This window comes from Solanum tuberosum, unplaced genomic scaffold (genome assembly GCF_000226075.1).
Source record: "Solanum tuberosum cultivar DM 1-3 516 R44 unplaced genomic scaffold, SolTub_3.0 scf00012, whole genome shotgun sequence".
Taxonomy (NCBI): Eukaryota; Viridiplantae; Streptophyta; class Magnoliopsida; order Solanales; family Solanaceae; genus Solanum; species Solanum tuberosum.
In genome coordinates, this window is record NW_006238937.1 from 141949 (window position 1) to 169000 (window position 27052).

The 27052-nt window shown below is 34.5% G+C and overlaps 4 protein-coding genes across 5 annotated transcripts; 2 read left to right on the plus strand and 2 right to left on the minus strand.

The window, feature by feature from the left end:
• Window positions 1–728: 728 nt before the first annotated feature.
• On the plus strand, window positions 729–2855 carry LOC102593187 (uncharacterized). 2 transcript variants are annotated; one of them, XM_006339757.2, is made up of 3 exons: window positions 729–1207; window positions 1941–2091; window positions 2175–2851. In XM_006339757.2, the coding sequence occupies exons 2-3, from the start codon at window positions 2011–2013 to the stop codon at window positions 2703–2705; spliced, it is 612 nt and encodes a 203-aa protein (XP_006339819.1). In that variant the 5' UTR covers window positions 729–1207; window positions 1941–2010; the 3' UTR covers window positions 2706–2851.
• Window positions 2856–5442: 2587 nt separating this feature from the next.
• LOC102593726 (BTB/POZ domain-containing protein At5g67385) lies at window positions 5443–14042 on the minus strand. The gene is given in 9 exon segments (XM_015312867.1): window positions 5443–5629; window positions 5632–6091; window positions 7675–8033; window positions 8036–8207; window positions 8289–8903; window positions 9280–9349; window positions 9469–11884; window positions 11975–12195; window positions 13918–14042. Coding segments are annotated over 7 exon segments (1806 nt in total). The 5' UTR covers window positions 9525–11884; window positions 11975–12195; window positions 13918–14042; the 3' UTR covers window positions 5443–5555.
• A 2101-nt stretch (window positions 14043–16143) lies between these two features.
• On the plus strand, window positions 16144–24058 carry LOC102594048 (casein kinase II subunit alpha-2). Its single transcript, XM_006339758.2, has 10 exons — window positions 16144–16505; window positions 17727–17856; window positions 18556–18750; window positions 20318–20475; window positions 22098–22188; window positions 22357–22422; window positions 22606–22688; window positions 22887–22950; window positions 23090–23158; window positions 23636–24058. Exons 1-10 carry the CDS (start codon window positions 16420–16422, stop codon window positions 23693–23695), a joined length of 1002 nt encoding a protein of 333 aa, XP_006339820.1. The 5' UTR covers window positions 16144–16419; the 3' UTR covers window positions 23696–24058.
• A 228-nt stretch (window positions 24059–24286) lies between these two features.
• LOC102594382 (uncharacterized protein At2g23090-like) lies at window positions 24287–26360 on the minus strand. Its single transcript, XM_006339759.2, has 3 exons — window positions 26136–26360; window positions 25865–25905; window positions 24287–24624 (listed from the first exon to the last, which is right to left on the minus strand). Exons 1-3 carry the CDS (start codon window positions 26206–26208, stop codon window positions 24505–24507), a joined length of 234 nt encoding a protein of 77 aa, XP_006339821.1. The 5' UTR covers window positions 26209–26360; the 3' UTR covers window positions 24287–24504.
• Window positions 26361–27052: the final 692 nt, after the last annotated feature.

Consider the following 27052-nt stretch of genomic DNA (forward strand, 5'->3'; position numbering starts at 1 on the left):
TATATATATATATATATATATATATATTAAAAGATCATATCTCCATAATAAAAATAAGGTAATTAGAACGTATTATTGTATGTTTTTAATATATAAATTAATAATATTGGATGGTATTGTGAACAATAATTGAGGTGTAGCATGATGTGGGTAAAATGTTGATAAACTTTTGGAGTATACGAAAGGGTACCCACAAAAACGTACGGCCAGGATCAGATCTATTGTCAGCGGGGCCAGGTGATGACACCTATTTTTCTCTGCCCACAAGAATGGATGGAGATTGGGGACAATATCAGATATACCACAATATATTTAGTACTATATTTACAAGTATATAACAGGCAAAGGTTGAGACAACTATACTTTGTATTTTTTTCTCTATTCGTATTGATGCCTTGATTATATTTAGATTCAAGCGCCACATAGGGTCCTATTCGGGGAATAAAAAATGCTCCTTATCAAAGTATTTTTTATACTCAACTTAAATCTAAAATCTCTAATTAAGGAAGGAACAATCTCACTCCCTACACCACATCATGTACATGTATACAACATAATAAGATTATATTGTATTCTGGTACTAGTAATTTAGTGCATGTGATTCCTTCCTAATTAAGCTGTTATATTGATGATTGCATTTAATCCACCCCACCCCACCCCCTTTGTGGTGTGATCCACTTACAATATAGAAGTATATATTATTCTTCTCCCCTGCATTATATGAGAGTACAACTATATATTATAAAATTAAAAAATATGTTATCGTGATTAGAAAATGTTTAAGTATGATGTGCACTGCTGGACTTGTCTGGGGGCATCTCTTTCACAAAACTCAAACCACATTGGCTAAGGGGACTGGATTTGTTTGGCATGCTTCCTCCCTAGTCCCCCCCCTACATACCTGTTTCACCTTTTTTTTTCTATCAAACTCCAAAAATACAACAACATTTGCTTTGATTTCTGTGTGATAAATGAGAATCTTAAATTCTTCCTCATCAGTCCTAATAATGCTATTTTATTCTTTCCTCTTTTAATTTTTTATATATATTTCCTTGGGGGTGCTCACTTTGGCAGTATATACTAGAGGCAAAATTAAAAGTGGGATGTTAATAAACTCCCTCAAACAAAAAAAGCCTAAAAGTCTCCAAGTTTGGTTTGTAAACTCCTCAAAGTTCTTCTATTCGATCAATAAAGTACAACGTTACAGGTAAAGACACTCAATTCAATCATAGAAAACATGTAGTTTTTCTTGTTCTTTCTTTCTTTGATATAATCTAAGTTTATTGTTACGAGTTATTAACTTAATTTACATGAACACGGTTGCATGCTTAGCGTCGATCGACTACGAAAATTATCAAAAATATTTCATCTGGTTATTAATTAATAGCTAGCAATTGATACACGGAATGGAATTATATGCTTTCTAATTACCTATCAAATGAAAACTAAAATATCGAAAACGTATTAACAAAAAAAAAGTAGTGAGAAGCATGTGGCATGCTGTAAACTACTTACTTGTAACATAGAACTGGTAAAAGAGAATAGTATAATTTGTCAAAAAATATCTGTATTTTTCTTAGGATATATGAATTAACTTGATTTTACAAGAATATTACTACTGTTGTTATGATAGTGATATATATATATATAATGCTAGTATTATTATTATTATTGGTGTGGCCCAAATTGACAGTAATTTGTATGGAAAAGAACGAACAATAAAAACAAACAAAATCACACATGCCAAAATATGGGTACTGCATTAATCTCCTTCAGTCATCAAAAGATTGTGCAATAAATTGGGAAGCTTGATATTTTCTTAGATCATAGCCTTTAACGTCTATCAACTTCTTTTGTATTATTATTAGTACAACAATTAAATGCCTACTATTTCTTTATTCAATAAAAAATCTTACTTGATTTCTGCTTCTTTTAGCTAGGTACTAATATACATTCCCAATTCCGGAGATATATTGAGTCAAACATCGTTTTATTTCTTCGGTTTTAAAAATGGAGAAGCTTATCAATCCATACGATAAGGAATACATGAAGATGGCGATGTTAAAGCATGAAGAGATATTCAGAGAACAGGTAAATTTATTTTATGTTCATTCTGAATCGACTGACTCTAGATTTTATATATTAATTAGTTATAACGACATGTGTTTTGTCAGGTGTATGAACTTCATCGTCTATATCAAACACAGAAATTACTGATGAAAAATATGTCAAATAGTACTAATCGGCCTCAACAAGATCATCATCATCAAGTAGTGGTCAACCATTTAGATTCAAACAAAAAGATCACTGGTCGTCAATGTATTGACTTGGAAATAAAGCCAAATACAGATGAAGAACACATTGCAGAATCAGATGAATTGGAATTAACTTTAGGGCTATCAAGTTACAACGTTCGTCGAAGGAGAAAAACAGCTCATTTTGATTCTTCTTCACCAAGTTTTTCTTCATCTAATTCAACAGGATCTGCTTCTAGCCAAATAAAGCATATTACAACAAATTTAGTGAGGAATATTGAAGGTAGTAAATGGGGACTTGACGAGAAATTACCCGTTTCGAATAATTTCCAGATTGGTGGAAGAACGTCACAAAGTAATCAAAATGTTGATCAAGAGCAATATAGATCACAAGATTCGTTGAATAATCCTCCTTGGCTTTTTCAAGTTTTGAGTTTGAATATGACGTGAAAAAAATGTATTATTAAATTATGATGCTGATGATTAATTAATTATATTAGTCGATCGGATGTGATAAGATTTTAGACTTTCATCCTACCGATCAACTACTTGTGTAATTTAATTTGTGTGAAATTTTAGTATGATCTTTTGTTTAATTTCTCCAGTTATAGTACTCTATTAATATTCTAATCTCTTTGCTTAATTTGCTAACGGTATTTTTGTGATTCAAGTGCCAAACAAAGTTGATTTGGATATGTATATAATTGTCCAGTTGTCTGTACTTATTAGCTCACAAAAAATATCTACAATCTGTGTATTTGTTTGCCCTACAAGAGAATTGAGTCTGTTTCTTTTTTAAATTCATATATACCGGTACCTTGTTGGTTTGTTTGACCAAGTTTCATTGAGGTTAAAATTTTGAAGAAAACATCGTGACTAATTTTGAGTTAAAAATCAAAGTTGAGTGACCTTCTAAGAAAAGAGTTTATAGTTGAATGACCATTTATGATATTATCTCCAAGATTTGATCGTATTTGACTAATAATAAGATAAAATTAGTTAACAACATGTAATAAGTTGATGAAGAAGAAACTTCAAAAGGATTTTGAGTCATTTTAACATGATATACTAATTACTCATTATTAGTTTCGACATTTCTTTCAAAGAGTAACTATTTATTTAGAAAAGAAAATTTAACATTTTAAAGTACTTTTTAAACTTGAGACTTATCAACTAATCCCTTTCGATGAATCAAATCAAATAGGCTTTTGTGTCTAAATAGAATAGAAAACCCCAGCAAAAGGAATAATCCAAGTTCTTAAAGAAATAAATAAATATTGATGATCAATTATTTAGGTTCATTGTACTAATAATTAAAAACTCTTCATCTATGACATAATCTCCAACTTGGATGTCCATTTAACAAACATAAAAAGGGTTAAGAGCTAGCTAGATTTGTGATAATATATTTAAGGAATCTGATCTAAACAGACTTAAATTGTTAATTATTTCCACTTAAATGGGATGTGATGGGAAAAAAAGAAAGAAAAGAATAAGATGATTCTTAATTAAAAAAATTTGTAAGTAATTAATTGTAAGTCGTTTTCCACCAACCACATGGAAGCTACTCCTACCAACAGTTTGAGTAGGAATTGCTATAGTTTTGTCTGCCACCAAATGAACATTAGATTCCCAATCCAAATAAATAAAAGCTTCTCTATGCAATAATATATACTGGCGGGATGATCACTTTTTTTCTTTTTTTTCTTCTGATCTCAAAAGTTAACGAAGCATCTGTTATTTCAAAAGCATACACTTTGTTTTATTGTCATGATGAAAAAAGGATTAATCATTTGGCTTCTCAGTTCCTTGTCTAATTACACGTACCCACGCGTACGTCTTACTCCAGGGGCGGAGCTACCTTTGTCCGAGACAAGGCCCTCTCGAGGGCCAAGCAAGTAAAGCCATTGCTTTAGGTCTCGGAAAAGTTTAGGCCCCAAAAATTATATACATCGTATATATTATTTTATTTGACATTTTGTTTAGTCTGTTTCAAAAATAAATAGGATAACTTTTTATAATTTTTTAATGACAAGTTTTTATAGTCATAACGATATGTTTATGATTAAAAGTATCCAAAGTTTTATAGTCACACAAACATTATATCACTCTTTAAATAGCTTAATGGACTAAATTTAAATTTGAAGAGCTCTCAGAAAGGCCATACGATGCAAACAATGCAATGCAAGCTTCTCTAGCCCCTCAAAAATTACATCTAAAATTCATCTATATATAGTACTACCGTAGCTTTCTATTTCCTTCTTTTACACTTTTTTAAAAAAAATCTTCATAGATGTATATTAAATATTGTTATTTATAAGAATTAAACATCAACTGATAATGTGGATCTGGTTATTCAATACTCATGGGAAAAAAATAATTAATCATGTTGCATCTTAAAGAGTTGAGAAAATAACCTTTGAAATTTTTACTTTTTATTTTTTGGTTTTTAACCCGGTGTCCGGAGACCGCATTAGATCTCTGACTAAATCCAAATCGTGCACTACATGACCCATTCGAGGGTGGTGATCCCAATAGAATTTTCTCCAAACTCAAGATGTATCTTTATATATGTATATCTATGATATTTTGATTTATTTATTTTTTTACTTTTTTATATATCAACTCCTCTCCCTTTGATGAAAATTTCGGCTCAACCATTATTCAATCCTCTACTCCGCCATGCGTTTTCAGTTTTAACGCACAAACCGATTTAAGGGAAGTTCTGAGAGATAAATTGCGCCCATAGCTTTCAGCTAGAATAATGTGTACGTATGGAAATAAATTTAAGATGTGAATGTTGAACTCACTGACTTTGGATCATGAATTTCGCCTCCATCCAAAAAGCTCATGATAATTTGAGCTACTAATGAAACACAATAAATAGTACTTTCAGCAGAAAATATTCAGCATTTGAATTAAATTAATCCATAATCCGTACTAATGTTGGATCCTGAAAGCCTTGTGTATAGAGGGAGAGTACCAACTTCTCCTAAAATCTTCAGCATAATCTAAATATTAAGCTGTTGTTTGTCAGTCATTAGTTAACCCCCATTTTCCATACAGATTAAACCAAATCTAATCTTGATTTCGATCATGCCCATGTTTCTTGATTCTGGACACTGGAAAATGACAAATCTTTCATAGATAATGCACATGGAAAATATTTCTGGATTAAAGCACGACATAATATAAACTTTACCAATTACCATATAAACTTGCATCATTAAATTTAAAATTAAATTTTGAATGCAGTACCGTACCATATTTAGACAATAATACAAATATAGCTAGCTCAAATCATGATATGGAATGACGTCTATCTTTGCTTGGTTTATTTCGAGTTTTGCCTGCGTGAGTCCATCAGCTCGAATAAATCTTCCGAGCTTTTTCGAGACTGAGCTCATGAAGTTAGATTTTCTTGGCAAAGGAGGTTTACCAGCAGATGGATGAGTGATGACCAAAGGGCTGCTTGTAACTGATCTGTTTGAATTCGGTTTTTCAATTTCCATCAACCTCGTCTTCATTTTCAACAGCTCAAATTTCAGCTCCTGATTTTCTCGTTTTAGACTCGAGACCTCGTCTGAAATGGGGTCAGTAGAGAACTGATGATTCATTTTGGAAGGGACAAGAGCAGGAGGTTTGGTTGCTACAAGATGGCTCCCATCCATGACATTGCGAAGACGTTGCTGCTCATAGTAAAGTACTTGCACAACTGTCTGAACAGGGAGCCTATCATTCTGAGCCGCATGAGCACAAGCTTCTCGAGAGAGCTTTTGACAGTCCATAACACCGCAAACCTTTTTCCTTTCCATGTCGCTTAGAGCTGGATGTGCCTTCAAATTGCAACATCAAAAACATATTAAACACGTCTCCATAGATTAATTGATGTGTTAAAGACATAATTAAGAAAATAAAAGTGTGTTCATGTACTCTCTAGTAGCTAGTTCAACTTTTTACTTAAGAATTAAGACGGTCACACAATTCAACAATAAGAAGATCATGTTAGCTTGGTTTAAGAGTTCCGCGCTTTTTATTCTGTATTTTTATTTTTATTTTTGATAACCGAGAAATCCGTCTGTGACCCGCCCTTTGGACCATCACAGCCTTCTAAACTCGGTGGATAATGGGCCCGCCCCTCTACCCTTCTCCACTTAAATACCGGGCTTCGCTTTGCATGGTGTGGGGCTTGAACCTGCGACCTAAGCCACAAATCCTCCACCTTTTATTCTGTATTTTAACAAGCTTAAACCTTCTGATCAAGTTCAACTCATTGCTCAAGAATATATTTGTTGTACTGACAACATGATGTGTGAAGGTCGTCAAATGGGCTACATGGTTTATATCTTGTTATTATGTAACTCAGCAGGAATAAGATTTGGAGCTTCAGCACTAAAAAACGTATTGAGTCCACCCTCATCTTTAGAAAGAGTAACAGGGGAGGTGCAGGTTGCACATCTTTGAGCACATATACAAGCGTCTTCTTTAGGATGAGATACCCAATATGAAATACATGAATGGATTTCAGTTTCATAACATCCGTCAGTGGCACTCAGTGCATAGAACTAAGACTAGTTTTTATACTCAATACCATGTGTATAGGCATGCCAAATTCTTATATATACCATGCTTATACAAAGATTAGGAAAGTTTTTACATTGTCGGTGCATAGAACTTAATAAAATAAGTATAGGCATGCCAACTCTTTAGGAAGTTATTTCTCCCTAGTTAACATTCTAATTTGAAATGATAGAGCAAGACCTCAAGTATAAGCACATGCACAACAAAGACTGCAACATACAGGACAAAACAAACCGCCGCCATATTGTAGAGATAATCCTCTGCAGGCAGAAGAGATGGCCCGTGATCTTTGGGGAGCTAAGATTGTTGTAGGATAAAGGGATACAAGACATGGGTGATTGGGACAAAATCATAAGGCTGGTCGTGCAATGCCTGCAAATTGTGTCTTTGGAGAGTTAAGATTGTAAAGATAACCGGTTTTTCATTGATGACATATTGTCCGATTTAGTATATTCCCAAAAAGTTCATCAGTCTGAATTAGGCCCATAACTCCAGTGATCAGAGAACATAGAAGCATATAAATATCCCTTTACATAGTCTACTAGAACATCAAAAGCTTAGGTTCAGATGCATTTCCCTAATAAAGGGATACTATCATCTTTCTCAAAAAAAATAAAGGGATACTATCATGCTAGCACCAGAAGGGTGCACTGTTAAGGAAATTATCTGACTCAAGATTATTAAATTTAGCATACAATTACCATGTAGCAGTCAGGACCAAAAGTTCTTTTCCATTACTAAACATGGCCTAAAATTCTAAATAAATGAAAATGTTGCTTGTATGCGTAAATATGCACAAATAAACTTAGAACTAATCAGGTAATTTCATCGCACATACCTTAAAATAAATGTCAATGGCCCTGTACATCCCATCTTCAGTGATTCTTTCTTGCTCTGGAATGACTTCAGCAAGATTAATGAAGCTTGTGATGGATAGATTACGGTCAGAAGCTATTTCAGCAAGGTAATTTTCCATAAGTTTCCCAACCTGCTCCATGTCTCTTAATGAATGAGACTCATTATATTCTTCATCTCCCAATCGATTTTCCTCCATATCAGGGTCAAGGAAATTCATCATAATACGCTGCATGGTTTCAACATCAAACAAAGTGTCCCCTGTGAAGGAATATGAAGGAATTAACAGATCATCCAATACAGCCTGTCCAAGCTGCAATGCCATCCTCTTCTCCAAGTCGACCTGCAAGCAATCGTGGTCTGCAGATATATTGCAGCTCGGAGCAGCATTGACAGAAAGCTAACGGACAATGCATTTTTCTCCCTTGGCAGAAGACCAACGATGGTTTCTAAAACAACCCTTTTTTCATGTTCTTGTTTTGGTTCAATCTTTTTCCTTCCCTTTCCAAATATTTCCTGTAATAAACAAAAAATTACTATATGCATAAAGATTTTATTTCAACCAATTCATCAAGATTTTACAGTACAAGGCCTCACCAAACATTGAAGAGACATCTGTGCATACAGCATTAATATTGGTCCACGTGCATACTGCTTGAATCCCCTTCCCATCATTGCAATCAGAACCCTTTGGAAAAAATAAATTCTAAGAACGGTTAAATCCTCAGACCACCAGTCAACTATAGGCTTCGGGTTTGAAAACATGGATGAAGTCAATCCGTTGATACCAGCTTCTGCTCTACCTGATGTGGAGAATTGGTTATCCTTACAGGCTATATATGCAATTGTGTCTATGCATCGACTCACCAATTTTACTTTCACTGCAATGGGAATAAGATTTTCTGATGAATGCAAAATTGTAACTGCACCAGCAATGCTCTTAATTGCTACTTCACTAAAGTAGGCCTCAGTTCTTCCCACCAAATTTGCAACTGCATAGTCTTCTGTCATCTCAAGATATTCCGCCACACATCTCAGCAAGGCAATGTTTTCTGTGCTCATCTCAAAATTTATTCCATAACAAAACTTTGCTGCAAATTCAAACGCCTCCCCTCCACCGGGTATATCAGGGATTTCGATTGTAGAAACGTCAGCATCATTGGATTCCAAGACCAACTTCCCTATGTATCCACTCTTTGAAACTAATGGGAACTGCAAGGAGCACAGTTAATACATTATTAAACCTACTGATTCAATCATCAAAAGAAGAAACTCAAGGTGTGAACAAGGCCTTAACTCCGCCTGTGTGAGCTTGTTCACATTGTCGGTCCCAACATCGGATTAAGGAGGAGGATTGCCCAGGGTCAATCGGAACGTCTCTATCCCATAAAGGTAGGGTTAAGGCTGCGTACATCTTAGGAATTGGGATTACACTGAGTTTGCTATTGTTGTTGTAAGATGTGACCAAGGGACGATAATTTCAATCCAATTAGGAATTTAACTAAAACCAAACAACAATTTGGATTGTGCACCAAGTTCAGTTATAACTTGTTATGACTTATGACGAAAGCAGAGAAAAATAACGCACCTTGTGCAGTGTAAAGGAGATTCCTCCGGCATTTATAGTAACATCACTTGGGATCTCTTGGGAGAAAATCCTGTTAAGATAGATTATTATTTAGGCGAGTAATTTGGAAAACAGAATAATGATTCTATAATATATGGAAGAGGCTACTTTATGAAAGCAGAAAATAAAGAAGTCAAAAGAAGAGCATACCATTCAGAGGTCCTCTTCTTAGCAGAGGAAAGAAGCTCCTTCTTTTTAGTGGACATATTGTTTACAGTAGAGGGTTGTTCATTATCAAGATCAACATGTCATCCACCATGAGTGATCGAATCTTTTTACGGGCCTTAACCATGTTCATTTGTTTTCCCTTAAAACTATTTCCTAATGAAGCAAACAATAGAAAGACATGTTTGTTGCTCTTTTCTTTACTTCTGTAAGTTAAATTTTTCCCTCATAAGAGCATATAATCAACAATATCTAGCCCCGTAATAATTGCATTATGTATTATCATCTCTCATTATCTATCATGGAATTGGTACAATTCCCATTATAGACCTTGGAAGAAAGTAGCCCCTATAGCAGACATGCCATGCCAGTGGTATTACAGGTATTACGTGAAGGATGAGGGTCAATTATAGTTGAAAAGGATTTAGTTTGTGGACAAAGTTTCAAAGAAAGATGAGAAAATGGCGCCAAAAGACATAGTAGCATTTTCAATGTGGGTGGGGACTATTCTCATCCGTAGAGTTGACAATACCTGTTTTTTTGTTTCATTTTTCATCAATTTTATTCTTGCTTTATAAAGGTACTAGCAAATTAAATTTATTTACCAGTAAAGAAATGCGTAAGTTTATTGTGGCATTTACCTAGTTTTATTTGGCCTTCCATGTCTGCACAAAACCATCGAGGTACATATCGAACCAGCTGATATCAAATTTCGTTTCTTGATATATAAATACTTACTTTAACTATTATTGTTTCCACTCGTGTCCAAAGTAGGTGTGATCGCACCTGCTCTATAACCTAAATCCACCAGTTGAAGGGAGAACACAAGTATTGCAATATTAGTACAAAGCTAGTAAGGATTAATTGGACCCTATACCTGGCTAGGGAATAGTCTCAAATGGAAAGCATATCCACTGAAATTTGTCTGACGAATGATTGCTACGGCAATTGTCAATAATGAATAGCTGGTGTAGGACGTCAATGGGCTCCTCCAGGAATGTTATTTCACATCATATAGTTTAAGATCTTTCATACATAATTAAATTACTTTGACTAATACATCTCTATCAGGAACTATTTTTGGTTGAATTAGGAGAAGTCAGAAGAGATGATTTAGTGCCCGTTTGGATTAACTTATTTTTAGGTACTTTTGATTTATAAGCATTTTTTAAAAGTTTTGGAGGTGTGCTTTTAAGCACTTACTTTTAGGCCAAAAAAGTTTTAAAATAAGCCAAAAGTCAAAAGTAGGGTATCATCTACTTATGACTTTTAGCTTTTGACTTATAAGTTACTTTTTATAAGCCCATCTAAACAATAATCTTACCAATGAATGAATGACACCGAGACAAAATTCTACTGAACTGACAAACTCCAGCCAGTGAATCGCTCAGTTACACTTGCACAGAGACTAGAGAGAACAATTTAAGCAAGGAGCTGCAGATCTTCTTTGTGTATTCTCTTTTTGTTTGCGATAAGACTTACCCCATCTTAGTTTATGTTAAAGGATTACAAAGTGTTTAACTAATGTAATTTTAGTGTCATTTTGCATTTTTTACTAGCTGAGTATCAAAAACAAGGTTTCTTGTAACTAAGATTCGATAAGCAGTGCCCATGTGGAGACAGTGAGACAGAGAAGCACGAACAAGGCCCACTACTACACCAATAATTTTTGGACCAGTTCCAGTTCAGATTCTTGCTGGGTTGGAATCCATATAAGATAAAATCCAGCACAAAAATATTCAAAAAGCGCTAGCTTCAGACACTAGAGACCATAGATACACAATAATATATAAGATGACTGTCATCTACACATTCTTAAGTCCCGAGTCACTAATCTCCAGCTATAAAGATAGCAGAAGCTGCATCGTGGGGATCCTTTATGCTAGATGCTACTTAATTTTGTCCAGACATAAAAAAGTGCCTAAGTTAGCCAAAGAAACATGAAAAATCTATGCATCATAAAGCATATTACTTCCCTACACAAGAATGAAAATAGTAAATTATGCTTTTTTAAGTGCAAAACTATAACTTCCCCACATGCAACCACAATAAAAAATACTAGCTACTAAACAGTCTTGCTGGTTGCCTCGGATCCTCCCTACCCCTCTTTCACTTCTTCAACTATCGGTTAACTCCTATCCTCTTCCACCTTTCAACTAAAACAACTACCAATGACTACGATAATTCAGAATGTTCTCCCATTGTAATGTAGAAGAAAATAAAATAAAAACATCAAACTCTAACATCAGGCAAACAAACCAACAAACAAAAACAAATACCTACCTAATTGAAGTATGCAGTGTGGTAGGTTCAGTAAAGAATTGCTGCTGCTGCAGAGTGTGGATATGTGATCCCTAAGCAAAATGGGCTAAGCATTCAACTGTTCTCCAGAAACCAAAAACTAAAAATTTACAGGAAATGAATTCTATGAGGACAAATGTTGAATCAAAAACATGGGATTACTGAGTGGTTAAGGTATAGGAACAACAACCTGGAGATCCCAGTCATTTTTTACATGACACGGCAGCAGCCAGTGCACAAAGCATCTCGTGTTCACACAGGGATCGAAAAGGGTCACACCCCATGGATGTGATATAGACAGCCTGCCCTAATTCAAGCATTAGTGACTGCTTCCACAGCTCGAACCTGTGACCAGAGACAACTTTTAATGTTGCTCCAAGGCTCCCCTTCAGCCATTTTTCTTACATCTACCTGCATATATCAACTAACCTGATCACTTTTAAAGAATTTTGACACAATCTACCATCTCAGCTTCCACCTTCATGAAATCAGGATTATTTGCAGAAATGACAACGGGACATGGATAATTACTGAATGCACAACTAAAAGATTTTACATTGTATTTTGGAGTGAAGAAATAAATTCCAGAGTTCAAGAAGTCATAAAATTTCGATCAGAGTTGACCAGAAAAACTATGGAATGAATCAAGAATGGAGCTTAAAAATGACTAGAATAAATCAACAATTGCATCTTGAGAGGTACCTGTAACAACACACTTACTTACAACATCGCTATTTATACTAAGACACTTGGGTTGAATCACCAAATTATCCAAAAAAGAAATCCCCCCCCCCCACAAGTATTATCTCTCTCTTCCTCCACCGAGGACCAGCCCAGATCAAGGGTGATCATTGACAAGTCTGATGTTCACTAACCACTAGTATCTGACTGTATCCACAATCAAGCAATTGCAATCTAAACCCATTATTTGGAATGTACTATAACACATGGGCTTGGGGATTTCATATCCAAGAGTTATCCCTTTCGGATGAAGGAAGTCTGTTTACCTCATAATATAGGATGCATAGTGTTTATGGTCAAGAAATTGCATATGCAAGTTCATCAGATAAACAACTGGGTTGAAGAAGTTTATGCTTTACCGATAGTACTGTTCTTTGTGTTACCTTGTTGTATGTGCAATTTTAGGCCATAAGAAAGCTACACTGATAACAACTTAACACTTAGGAATTAAAATATATGACACTTCAGCAGGCCTACTCATGCATTGTGATATACTGATTACAGCTTACAAGAGTCAAGAATATGACAAACTGATTACAGCTTACAAGAGTCAAGAACAAGTCGTTGCAAGTAACCAATTATTTGGTATTACTCTAGTTCACGACAAAAAACACCCCTCCAGTATTATGGGCTTGATTTAGGAGAAGTAAGAGAACACCGATCATGAATAGGGTGACTGAAGAATGGGGGAGTTACTAGACTAACTTAGCACTTAAATGTTTTGCTGATTAAAGAGCAAAAAAAATCTGTCTCTATGAAGAAACCGGTAACGAAAAACTTGAGGAAGAGTGGACTTTATTAGGGCAAGTGTTGATTGAAAGGAGGGTTAAGCTGTCAGTAATTTGCTCTGATGCCATGATCATTATTCTATGCAACTAGGAACAACTTTCTGTAGAAGGAGTGGCGGCCATGCAAAGAGAAGTAGACAGAATCTGAATGAAATGTAAGCTTTATAACAATTGCACAAAATTCCATGAGAACCCCTGCTATGGATGTGGAGAAAACAGAACACATATAATAAAACATTAACACTATTTTCATAAGAAAACCTAAATACTCCAATGATTTCCCAAATAGCAATCTATAGTATTAAGAACATCGCTTCAATTTAGGGTATTTATGAGTCAAGTACTTAAAAAACCTACCAATACTAACAAAAAACAACATCAACTAAGGTTTTCTTTCTCTCAGTTTAGAACCTTAAAAAATCCCATTCTTGTTTGAACTACAAACCCCCCCTTTTAAATGTTTCTTCCTGCATCAACTTATTCATAATTTAAGGTGAAAATTTCTGATTTCGCCACTGTCAATCCCAAGTTTGAGCAACTAATTGAAAACTTACGATGAAAATTTTTCCGATTATACATAAATAAGATGAAAGCGAGGGCTTACCGGACGATCTCCGCTGGAAGTGTTAAGCGCTTCTAAAGAATGGAGGATTTGGCGGTAGCAGAGTGAAAATTTCAGAAGCAGGGAAGCGTAGAGAAGAAGCTATGAGAATTTGGCAAAAATAGTTGCGTATGTTTGACGGTATGTTCAGAATGATACCTTAAATATTCATTTTATAATTTTAGTCCTTTAAATTTGTTATAAAATGACGCCTTAGTACCTGTTAAATATTTAACAATTTATACATAAATTTTGATGAAATTAAATACCAAGAAATACCCATTAAATCTTTAAAAATGCAACATGAAAAATTTATACCAAACACAAAACGATATAAATACGATTATGAAAATGGAAGTGATTTGAAAGATATATCATAAGTTGTTTTCCAAATATTGATGTGGATCAACAAATTAAAACCACTTATTTAATTATAAAATCTTGCACAAAAATATTTATTGTTCACGATTTAATAAAATTTGATCTAAATAAAAAATCAACCTAAAAATATTAAATTCATTAATATTTATTTGGATTTGATTGATTTGATTTTAAAATTTAGAAAATCAATAATATTTGATTTTATTTTATTAAAAAAAATTGAAAAAAAATTAAATCAAACTAAAACAATAAATTATTCATATAATTTTTATAATTATATATATACACACATAATATATTAATTTTATAATCATTTATATACTTTTTCACCATCATCATATTTGTCTCCGATAGGCTAATAAACTATGTATTTTAAGCTATTTAAAAAAATCATAAATTTGAACTCATTTGATCAAGAAATGACTATGAGACATTAAAGTAAAAATCATAAAGACATTTTTTTTTCATATTCCATAATAACAGAATATTAGTGGGAAAAAATGAAAAATTATTTTCTAAATGTAGGGGTGGGGGTGGGGAAGGAGATACATTAGGTTTCTAAAAATAAATAAAAAACGAACTAAACCAAGAAGACAAATTTTAATTTAATATAAAGAAGAAAAATTGAAACTATTTTCAATATGTTAGGGACAAGGGAATAAATCTTAAAACAATCGCAATATCAAAATTAGGCGCTAATAATAATAACTTAATTAATTAACTATTCTAGTAAATGGTCGATATATTTCTAATTAATCCTCTCATCTTTCCTCGATAAGAAGTAGTGATGGATATAGGATTGTAAGGTCATGGGAGCTCTAAAAAAAACATGTTAAAAGTGAGATTCGAATTCAAACTCAACATCACTAACAAGGCCTTAAGGATCTACCAAGAGCCATTAGACTAGTCAGATCATTTGTTCATTGGGTGTTCTATGTTAATTTTATACATATAGCTCTTAATTTCTACAAAGATATATATATTTATATATATATATATATTTCGGTACGAGGTTAATAGGTGCTCGAACACCCAAAAGGCTCTATATGGGTCCACCCCTGATAAAAAAAATGATTTTTCGAATAGACTAAGCTACGACCTATTAGCGAAATATTCAATCTTAACTAGGGGTGGGCATGGTATGGTACGGTACGGTATTTGAAAGTTTCGGTATCGTAATTTCGATATTTGATTTTTAAAACATTATACCATTACCATATCAATTTAATCCGATATGGTTCGGTATATTGAAGTTCAGTTTCGATATTTTACAATATGGTAAATCGGTAACCATAATTTATTCAACTTCGACTAATATATACTCGTATAATAGAGTACTATGACTTCGACAATTAAAAAAATATTTCAATTGTATCATATGTACAAACAACTCATTTTGTTAATTATTTACAATTCAAACACATTTCAATCAAAATAGAGTAGTCAGAATTTTAACTTTTAAACATTCACTTTATACTAATACTGGGCTGCATATTTGTTAAGTAGTATTTTAATAATATATATGTTATTTTTGTAACTATATACTTCGGTATGATATTTCATATTTCGGTATTAAATATCAAATACCGTACTGAATATCAAAAAAAATTAAAGTGTATACCACCAAATACCATAATTTCAAAATTACGCTATTAAATTTTTTGATATGATATTTCGATATATACCATACCAGGCACACCCCTAATATCAACCCTTCCCCTATTCTATTTTTTTTGGTTGGTTAAAAAATAGACGGACCTAATTGATAAATCAGAAAAGTTTCTGACCCTTTAGCGAAAATAATATAAAAACACTTCAATATTAACAAAAGCAAATTAGCCACTTGGCACCGACCATATAAGATATTTCCCTGTAGAGAGTGAAAGGGTCCCAATAGCATACACAAGAGAGAGCAAAAAGCTTTCCCAATCTATGGCTTTTTCCTAAAAATGTTGTGCGCGTTCTGTAAGTAAAGTAGTGTTACTGCTCTGGGGGTTGCGTCAAACAGAAGCTGGGCCCAATTACTCCGCCGCATCTACCCAGCCTGCGTCTTCTTTGTTTCCCCTTTTCCGAAATCCGATACCTTAATCAACAACTCTTCAGTCTCTGATTTCCGATAAAACCATGTCTAAAGCTCGAGTATACACCGATATCAATGTGCTTCGTCCTAGGGAATATTGGGATTACGAATCGCTAACTGTTCAATGGGGGTAAATTTTTTTCCTTATTTAACCCTAATCGCTTTTGATTTTGTTATTAATTTTGGGGGTTTGTATACTGGATGATAGATTGAAATACTTGTATTAGATGCTCTTTGCTACCTTTTTTTTTTTAAAGATTGTTAAGTAAATAATAACATCCACTTCCAGCATCCAAGAAAATAGTTCTTGGTTATGTTTCCTTGTTTTTTTCGGCTGAAAGAAAAAGTGGGTGTTACATAGCATTGTAACATCGACTTACAGCATCCAAGAACATAATTCTTGGTTATGTTTCCTTGTTTTTTTCGTCTGAAAGAAAAGTAGGCGTTACATAGCATTGTAACATCCACTTACAGCATCCAAGTACATAATTCTTGGTTATGTTTGTTTCCTTGTTTTTTTCGTCTGAAAGAAAAGTGGTGGTTACATAGCACTGTGACATCTACTCCACTCCAGGCCTGGGTGAAACCCAAAAACAGATGTTGGGTTTCTTATTACTATTTTTTTGTGTAATAGATAATTGGGTGATCAGTGTTAGATGCTATTTTGGCAAATTCCTGCTATCTTGAACGGAATGACTCAATGAAAACTTTCCTCTTTCACAATGGAAAATATCTATTGGGTTAATGCAAAGCTCCTGTCTAGTCTTGTTGAGCTGAGGCAAGTTTCCTATATTTTATGGCTTCAGATTAGGTTGGGCTTCGAGTCTTTATATGTTTGTTACTTCTCTATTTGCTTCCACATGATTCAATGGATGATAAATATCAAATATTATTTTACCAATTTGTTGAGTTTAAGGATTAGGCGTGTTGGTACACACTAGGCAATGCTTGTGTAAGTCTAGGAACAAGAGTTATATTTAGAACCCTTACTTTAGTGTTGAAAGTTGAATTAATGAGTATTGGAATGACATGTCCCGAAGTGGAGTGGATAATTATAGAGGCTTCATTTAGTTTACACCAATTAGTAGTTTGTTTTTGTTATTGTATCGTTCTGCTGCATTTGTCAAAACGAGAGCATTTTGCTTAACGGGAATTGTAAACTTGTCTTGCTAAAGTGGGAGATTATAGTTTGTTAATCTTGTTTCTAGAGTGCCTTGACCCTTGGCTCAACAATTAGTTTCATCTTTCATAAGTATTGGTTTCATATTTGATCCTATTTGACTTGCTCAACTTTAATGCACCAGCTACATTGTATTATCCTCACTAGTGTCCGTCATATTCATTATTGCAGTGATCAGGATGACTATGAGGTTGTTCGAAAAGTTGGAAGAGGAAAATACAGTGAAGTTTTTGAAGGTATAAATGTTAACAGCAACGAGAAGTGCATAATCAAGATCCTGAAACCTGTTAAGAAGAAAAAGGTACGACGTTCCTTGCATTGTTGAACTTACGGAACTCATACTGCTAGGAAGATACTATGTTTCTTCTTTCTTTTTGGCTGAATTAAGATTTCATTTTTCTGCTTCAAAGGAAAAAAAATGAAGAAGTTTGCAGGAAGACTTCTTATGTAATTCAATACTTATTTTTGTCTGACTTAATATCTATAGATAATCATCAACATTAACAGCCTTAATGGAAGAATCTGTATTTAACTCATATAAAGGGGCTTAATATCTATGGAGAATCATCAACATTGACAGCTTTGATGGAAAAATCTGTATTTAACTCATTAAAAAGCCCACTCTCACTTATCTATTCATGTGTTGATAGCGTGTCAAAGAAATTAGTGAAGTCTCCCTTTTGGAACTTTGGAAAAAATTGTCAGTTATGTTCTCGGTTCTACGAAATGCATAATGCCTAAAATTGGTCAGTTTGTGACATAATCTGGAAAATATTAGCCATCCTCAACAACACAGTACTAGGTTCATCTCTTGATGACATTTTTTGATCAGTTTGGTAGTGTTATGTATCCACTGTTCATATACCTTTTTTCCTCCTATCCTCTCTTTAACTTAATTTTTATATAACACAGTTTTAGTTTGTAATATTGTGCTTTCTATTGGAAAAAAAACAAAAAAGACTATTCATGCTTTTGACTTGACATTAGTGGTGTTTTGTAGATCAAAAGAGAGATAAAGATATTGCAAAACCTCTGTGGTGGACCAAACATTGTCAAACTCCTTGATATTGTCAGAGATCAGCATTCAAAAACTCCAAGCTTGATTTTTGAGTACGTTAACAGCACAGATTTCAAGGTTTTGTACCCAACGCTAACAGATTACGACATACGGTACTACATATATGAGCTTCTCAAGGTAAGATGACAAACCCATTAGATGGCAGTCACTATGGCTTTTATGTACATATGCTCCCTCTCCCCTGACCTTCCTTTTTTTATTTTTTGAGGAAGGTAACAGTTATATACTTCCTGTCCTCTTGGTCCTTCTTTTCTGTATCTTCTTTCTTCTCTCAGAACCAAGAATAGAGTTGTACTTATAACTCATGTCTTAACTTATTATCTGGTCAAAAGTTTGTCTGCCTCCAAACTTCCTTCTATTGCAGCTTTTCAAGGTTTGTATGAGTATGAGGATTTTGGGAGTCCCCAGTTTTCTTATGCTCACCAACTATTTCTGAATTGGGTGGATATGTTCTCATATACTTCGATCAAATTTTGAGATCAAACTATTAAAGTTATAACTCCTAAACTCCTAGGCTCATCTCAAGTGGAAATTTTGGAATCCAAGATTCTGGTGCCATAAAATTGCACTAATTTGGATTCAGCTTACATCTATAGTTAGATAACTGGGAGTCTGTCGAAAGTGTCTCATGATCTTCGGTTAGTGGGAATGACTAAGACTGAAAACTCATATTTGTTCACCTTATCCTGCATGCCAATACATGGATTTCAAATCCATCAACAAAAATGTAGATTTTTCTTATTGATATTGTCAGCTCATTTACTGTCTTGGTCATTCCAATTGATTACCTTTCCTCTGCAATTAGGTCTAAGTATAGCTTCTGAATGTGTTTTTACAAGGTAAATGACCTCGTAGTTAAGTGTTTACTTCGTCTCTTGTTATCAGACGATATGATTTAGATTCACTGCATGCCTATTGGAAGTTGATTTTTATATCTAGAAGAACGGCTATGCTCTTTGTTACTCTTTAACAATGTGATTTTCTTTACTGAATTTGGATTTCTTAAGTAACTTCCTTGTATTCTTCTGATCGTGTAGTTGGTTTAGGAAAAAAAATCACCAATGCCATGGATATTCTGTCCTCTGTTTGCTAATTGCTATTTATATTTTAATTTCCTTTTTCATGAGTAATATTATATTCCATGTTTTGTCTGATTTACGTGAGAGGAACTATTTGGAAATGGGGATGCTAATTATGGGATCCTGTTGATTTCTATCTCGAAGTTAGGTCTTCCTTTTTGCTACATGCCTAAATCACCAGCCTACCTGAGCAGAAACATGTCTAGGTTTCCTTTCTTTTGCCTTCTTCTGTGAAAAAAAGAAAAGAAATTTAACTTCCCAAGCTTTCTCATTGTGTATCAGCTCATCGTTTCAAGCTTTCTCATTGTGTATCAACTCATCGTTTCTTGTTTGTCAAATGCTTTATGCTGAAAAGTTATTTCTGTTCCTGCATGTTTACTTTTCCAGTCGCTTAATTTACTCTATTAATTTCCCCTTCTTTTTGAAAGAAAAGAAAGACTCATTGTTTTTGGCATGACTGTTGAATTTGCTGAGGCCTTCAGTTGATCATAGCATTTCTTGTGACAGTTGTTTAATACTCTTTGGGACCTATTCTTTGTATACATTTCTTGACATGCTTACCAATTTATGGAGGTCGGAAACTGATACTTCTTATCAACCTGCAGGCACTAGATTATTGCCATTCACAGGGAATAATGCATAGGGATGTCAAGCCTCATAACGTTATGATAGATCATGAACTGCGGAAGCTTCGCTTGATAGATTGGGGTCTTGCTGAGTTTTACCACCCAGGGAAGGAATATAATGTTCGTGTGGCTTCAAGGTGAGATAATCTGCCGACAGTATGGCTGGACCTGGCATAGTTGCTTTGCCAGCAACAACTTCCTACATATAGCTTCTCTATCTGTAGATCCGTGCTCTACTTGCAAATTGTTCTCTGGACAAGTCATGAGTTTTTAATCAGAAAGCAAGTGACTTTGCTATAGATTTTGTAAGTTAGAAGTAATAAAAGGAACATCATTCACTTACATATACAACAACAACCCTTCAGCTCCAAACAAGTAGGGGTCGGTTATATGATTTTTGTTGTCCATGTTACTCCATTTAAACCCATATCTTGCACATACTGTGCAAACACAGATAAAGTTTTTATAGAATCTCTATGTTTTCTCAAGGGACAAACTTCTGAAAAGCTAAACCACTCCCAGAAAGTATAGGACCTACAGTAAGATTCCTGACATTTTAGTATATTCTCGACTAATATGTAGTGCCTATATAGATTTTTTTCTTCCATTGTGCCTCTCTGTAAGTTTGCATGGATCCCTAGAATTATAGGTCCGTAGAGACAACTTCCTTCCATGTGATTTTAGGTCTACCTCTTCCTTTTTTAACACCTTCACTCACCATGGTTTCACACCTAGGAGTCGGTGCATCAGGAGGGGTTGATGCAAGACATAACCAAATCATCTCAAGCAACCGTTTCTCATTTTATCACTGATGTGTGCTACTTGATCCTTCTCGCGAATGTGATCAGTTCTCTAATCTTGTATGATAACTCATCTATCTTAGCTGCAACATTTATCTTGTGGATGTGTAAACTTTTAGTGGCTCAACATTCACTCTCATATAACATTATTGGTCTTATAGCTGTTCTATAGAGCTTACCTTTCACTTTTGGTAGGCATCCTGCTATCGCATAACATTTACTATAGCACTAGCTCACTGAAGGAAGCGTGAAAGTAAGCAAGCAAAGTCAACTTTACCATTCTCAAAAAAAAAAAAAAAAGTAAGCAAGCAAAGTCTCAACCCGAAATCAATAGCCCGCAAGAAATAGAAAGGAGAAAGCTCAACCGTTAGATTTTGATTTTATTTGTAACATCTTTGTCTATTACTACATTCAAATAGCACTTCCCCATTTCAACTGTTCAATTTGATTTTACGTGTAACATCTTCCTCTATTACTCCTTTTCCTGGAACAGTGAGCCTAAAATTCTGAATGTTTGCATTTAGGCATTGCAATCTCATCTAATTTCATCTCAATTTCACTCTTCTTTATGTTGACTAATCTTGCAATGCATATATCCACTCTTACTTTCACTTATCTCTAAAACCGTTACTTTCTAGATGTTGTTCACTTATGTATAGTAGCAGAATTAGGTTGCATGCATTTATTGTTAAGGTAAAAATGAACTTCTGTAGTGAACCATTTTAATCCGTCACTAAGATGGCTTACAAAGAGTGGAAGTTGCTTCTGCACCATACCCAATTAATGAATACTTAAACAATCAATGGGATTATAGGAGAAGGTTAGGAATTGTTTAGGTCAAACTAACTCTTTATCAGCATAGTTGCATATGGGAAATTGGTTTCGCACTGTAAGTTAGTGGTTCATAAACTATCAAGGCTATTGAAGCAAGTCTGAGGTCTTCTTTTCTTGCACTTCAGATATTTCAAGGGACCTGAACTTCTAGTTGACTTGCAAGACTACGACTATTCTTTGGACATGTGGAGCCTTGGCTGCATGTTTGCAGGAATGGTGAGAAATTTTATGATTCATAATATAAGCTGTCAGTTGGTTTATAGTTTTAAGGCATCAGTTGTGGGCCTGGGAAACTATAAACATCAGAAAGAACTTGTTAGAAGTTTGTATTTGTTTGTTTGGAATCAATTTTCTTTTTGCCTGACCATACCTTTTCTTTGGTAGATTTTCCGCAAGGAACCTTTCTTTTATGGCCATGATAATCAGGATCAGCTCGTCAAAATTGCAAAGGTAATGCCTAGTAACTAACCAATGGGTTTATATACCTTAATTTTGTTCTTTGAATGAGGGGGGAGGTTAATCAACTGAAAACAACCAATGCAGTTGTTACTTTAGTTGCAAGTGAACACTCAATTTATATAAAAGTAACGTATAGCTGCTTGACATGGATTTGATAGATTATTGTTGTTATAGGTCCTTGGGACAGATGAGTTGAATGCATATTTGCACAAGTATCAACTAGAGCTTGATCCTCAGCTAGAGGCTATGGTTGGGAGGTATGCTTCTTGCTTTCTTGTTTCTACCCTTATCGCCAAGATAAAACTAGGCTAAGGCAATTACAAAATAACTTAGAGCTGTGACTAAATAGGGTTACTAAGCTGATCTCAGTAACTAGGTTTAGCAGAAGTGTGTCCTCATTTACAGCCAAAATTCTTAGCTATTGAAGGTGAATACAATCTGTCTTTCCCCTGCAGACACAGTAGGAAGCCGTGGTCCAAATTTATTAATGCAGACAATCAGCATCTAGTGTCACCAGAGGTATTGTTCTCTCTCTATTTATGTATTTATGGTATTTCTGAATAAGACGAAACCAACAATGGTGACAAGTACACCTCAAAATCCCAATTGGCTGTTCCTCACTACCCATTTGATCATTGATTTTGAGTTCTCATTGCAGGCTATAGATTATCTTGACAAGCTTCTTCGTTATGATCATCAGACTAGACTTACGGCAAAAGAAGCAATGGTAATCCTTTTTATCCACTATTAATGAGCTTTAAACTCTGAGCCTCATCTTTGTTTTCTCAGCTTCTGTCTTATATTGGTTTACCATTGCTTATTAAAGAAAATGGTTTCGTGACGTTTTAAATCATACTTTACCAAAACCAAAATGTAAGGTTTATAAATGAGATAAATGAAAGAGATCAGTGAGGAAGAGTGGGTAGAAGAGTCGCAACTTGACTAGTTTTTGGTTTTAAAATGCTGTTAGAAACAAGCTGGTGATTGTGAAGTGCCTATTGCTTTCTGTTTCTGCTCTTGGCTATGTTTTTTCCTTTGTCATGATGTTGCATCTGCATCTTTGCTGGAATCAATCCACTCCCCCCTCTCAATCATTTCTTTTAACAATGAACATTATACATGTATTTGTTTTGTTTTGCACAACTATAGTATTGAACACTCTGTTGGGAAACCTACTTACTGCTTTCTCTGCCCTGTTTCTTAGGCCCATCCATATTTCGGGCAAGTGAGGGCTGCTGAAACTAGCAGGATGAGGACACAGTAGCTTTCTTGTCTTGCTGTTAATGGGAAGAAAAAAAACTATGGTGTAATGTACCTTGTGTATCCATTTAAGTGACATTCGTGAGAACTATGTGGATTTGAACTTGAGCAGACATCTGAATTCAGGAATTACAGATCCTCATCATTGAACATTTCAAGAGAAATAGTGTTCTGTAGATTTCCTGCTCGGGACCTTGATTGCAAATGGAAGTGACTTGTTGGGCGTCAAAAGTCACCCCCCCCCCTCTTCCCCCAAGGTACCTCCCTAGATGTGAACAGAAGCAGATTCTCGAAAATTAGTTCAGGAGTTCACTTTGTACGTCAGTGTACTGGATTTTTCTGCATTCAGCTTTGGTGGTTTGTCCTTTGTGTAAGTTCATTGATATGGTGTAGGGCAATAGAACAATGAAAAGAAGCCCTTGCTGAGGAGGAGAACCTCAAACCTCGTGGCCATCCAGTGGAGGGGCCACAGTGCTTAGATTTTCTCTCTACTTGCGAAATTAAATTACAGCTATCCATTATCAATTTCTCTAGATGCATCTAACAAAAATTAAATGAAAGAAGGTAACCTTGTAGAGCGCATCTCACACCCATATTGAACAAAAACACAACGCCAAATTCATTGACAAATCCCAAATTATACCACATATGATATCAACCATTAAAGAGCAGAGTGCACAACTAAAAATTTGGCCCGACCTGTATATGTGTGGGACAAATACACAATTTTACATCTTGCTTGGGTTGACACTTTGTGATTAGTGATAGGAGATAATACTAACATTTTCTACAAGACACGTTTGACACCTAAGTTTATTGTTTGAGATGAGGGAAACAGGTAGCGAGATCAGATTTTGGATGTTTGGCCTCGGCATGTTCCTTGCACTTCACCTCTGACGTTGTGCACATAAATGTCTGCATGCATACCTTGCACTGCCATCATCCGCAACAATACAGACAAGTTAGAGAAGGATCAAAGCAAACAGCAATCAAGATGAATTCTAAAGACACTAATGAATTGTCAGAGGCTGAAAGAAGACATAAAAATAGTTAACACGGTGAGAAAATCTGTGTAGACACTGATAAGCAGAGCCATAGACTATTAAAGATTATTGTTAAGACTTGAATGCCATTCTTTACTTAGGCGATCTCCTATTGAAAGCCTAAGAACTTTTTTTGGCAATAGTGTAGAGATTATACAGTATCACAGAAAATAGCCTAAAAGGCTGGAAAAAGAAAGACAAAAGACAATCCAATAAGACATCAACAAGTGTGAGGCCACTATAGCTTCATGTGCAAATAAACAACAAGCGAATTCCCTAAATTCAGATTGTCAAAGTACCAAGGAGAAAGATAGGAGTACTGAACCACATAGCCAGTATCTAATAAGAAGAGTGGACTAAACATTTCACATGCTATATGAGCCAAATTACAGAACATATAAAGGAGATTACACAGTGGAACTCATGATTGAGAATTGCCGTTATTGGGTTGTCATAATGAAATACGAAGAAAAGTACTTTGAACTCATACAAAGAGAATTGAAGTTCAACACCATGACGTTACTAGCCCAAACACAATAACAAAAGATTATAGGTGGTAAGGGTATCTAAGTGATTGATTTGTTGAGTGATTGATCGGTTCTCGCCTTCAACATATGATGCCCCTCTTCTTACGATACTACTGGACTATCCTGATGAAGTCATTAACAGATTTATATCCTTCCAATGGCCTACATGATGTAGATATTTCCGATTTTGAGGATATGTGCTTTCTATATTTCATGTCTCCTTACTTGAAAAGGCAGAGGAGTGTGTTGGTCATTAAGACAAAATATAGACATTAACCAATTTTATCACCAAAGGAACAAAAGAAATCACTCTGACATCCAAAGAAGCAACATAAGACAATCTTTTTAACCTTCATCATCTCTATTCAGGAATAAACTATGCCTCAATCCCAAATCAATTGGTGTGTGCTATGTGAAAAATCCTATCCTTCCTGCTCTATTGGGGTTTATTCATCCTAGTTATACTATTATCACGTTGGCTTTCATCCTACCACAATCCTTTTTTGGGCTTGGGACCATCCAATTTATGCTTAACAAGGTCACATATTGGGATTCAGTAATTACCCATTACATACTAAAATTGCATAAATAAAAAGGATTTACCTGGATATTCATGGCCTTCTTGTTGGCGTCAAGTTGGCTTCCTGCATATAGATTTTTAGAGAGTTAGTAAAAAGCCAAAAGATTGACGATCAAGTAAAATCATATCTCAGCATCTAAACAAACAAAAAGAGCAATTAAGGCACTCTCAGCCACGTCGAATTCTAACGATGAGATCGAATAGGCTTAAACCAAGGCTAATTGACCAATTGAATTAAGAGCACGATGTGGATGAAATTGGGTTCAGATCATTCCATGGATAGAAAGAAAATACCTTTTGCGCCTTTCATCTTTTCGATATTCTTCTCACGAGCCATCTTGGCTTTCTGACCGTTGCCTCCACCCATTACTGCTGAAACGGACGTGAATTGAAACCCTAGAGAGCTCTTCTGTTACAGGCGAAAAACAGTGGCGGGGATTACGGCAGCTGCAGGGGATAGAGGGGTCAAAAATATGTTGAAAGGACAGGTTTGGTCTTCGAACACCCCTTTCTTTAATACAATTTATTTTTTATAGGGAAAAGGGTCAACTTTGTCATTTGGAGCTGATATAGTCCTCGTTATGAAAGTGACTCATATATACCCTTATCGTTATACAAATAACTCACATATACCCTTACCGTTACAAAATGAGCTCACATATACCCTTCATTTAACGGAAGTGAAAAAGTTAGTTTTAAATTTATATTTTTGACTTTTAATTCTCTTAAAAATTATTAAGGGGTATATATGATTCTTCTAGCAAAGTTCAAGGTATATTTTAATCTTTTTCATACATAAATTATGTTTTGACTTCTTTTATTATAATTATTTGAGTTTCTTATTCTTATTTTATTCTTTTCTTTCATTTTTTAGTGTAAAGAAATAAATTTAAAACTATTTTTTTGTGGCTATATTATAATTTAAAACTATTTTTTTTTTGTCTATATTGTAATTTCATTTTTGTATTTGAAGAAAAAAAATTGGTCAGCTATAATAAGTTTTACAAGAATATTAGTGAAACATAAATAAATTTGACCATCAAATTAATAAATCTAAATTAGTCATTGAAACAAAAAAAGTTTTTTAAAAAATATATGTTTGAGGAGGATTAAATATACTCATATGGGATTATATATATATTTTTTAAAAATAATAAAAAATTAACTTGAAATTAATTTTTTTTATTTCCGTTAGAGAAAAAAGGTATATG

Coding starts and splice junctions, on each gene's coding strand:
- LOC102594048 (XM_006339758.2), top strand. CDS start 16,420: ATGTCTAAAGCTCGAGTATACACCGATATCAATGTGCTTCGTCCTAGG. Junction 16,506..17,726: donor TCGCTAACTGTTCAATGGGG/GTAAATTTTTTT, acceptor TCATTATTGCAG/TGATCAGGATGACTATGAGG. Junction 22,689..22,886: donor CTAGAGGCTATGGTTGGGAG/GTATGCTTCTTG, acceptor TTTCCCCTGCAG/ACACAGTAGGAAGCCGTGGT.
- LOC102594382 (XM_006339759.2), bottom strand. CDS start 26,208: ATGGGTGGAGGCAACGGTCAGAAAGCCAAGATGGCTCGTGAGAAGAAT. Junction 25,906..26,135: donor AAAGATGAAAGGCGCAAAAG/GTATTTTCTTTC, acceptor ATCTATATGCAG/GAAGCCAACTTGACGCCAAC. Junction 24,625..25,864: donor AGAAGGCCATGAATATCCAG/GTAAATCCTTTT, acceptor GGATGATGGCAG/TGCAAGGTATGCATGCAGAC.
- LOC102593187 (XM_006339757.2), top strand. CDS start 2,011: ATGGAGAAGCTTATCAATCCATACGATAAGGAATACATGAAGATGGCG. Junction 2,092..2,174: donor AAGAGATATTCAGAGAACAG/GTAAATTTATTT, acceptor GTGTTTTGTCAG/GTGTATGAACTTCATCGTCT.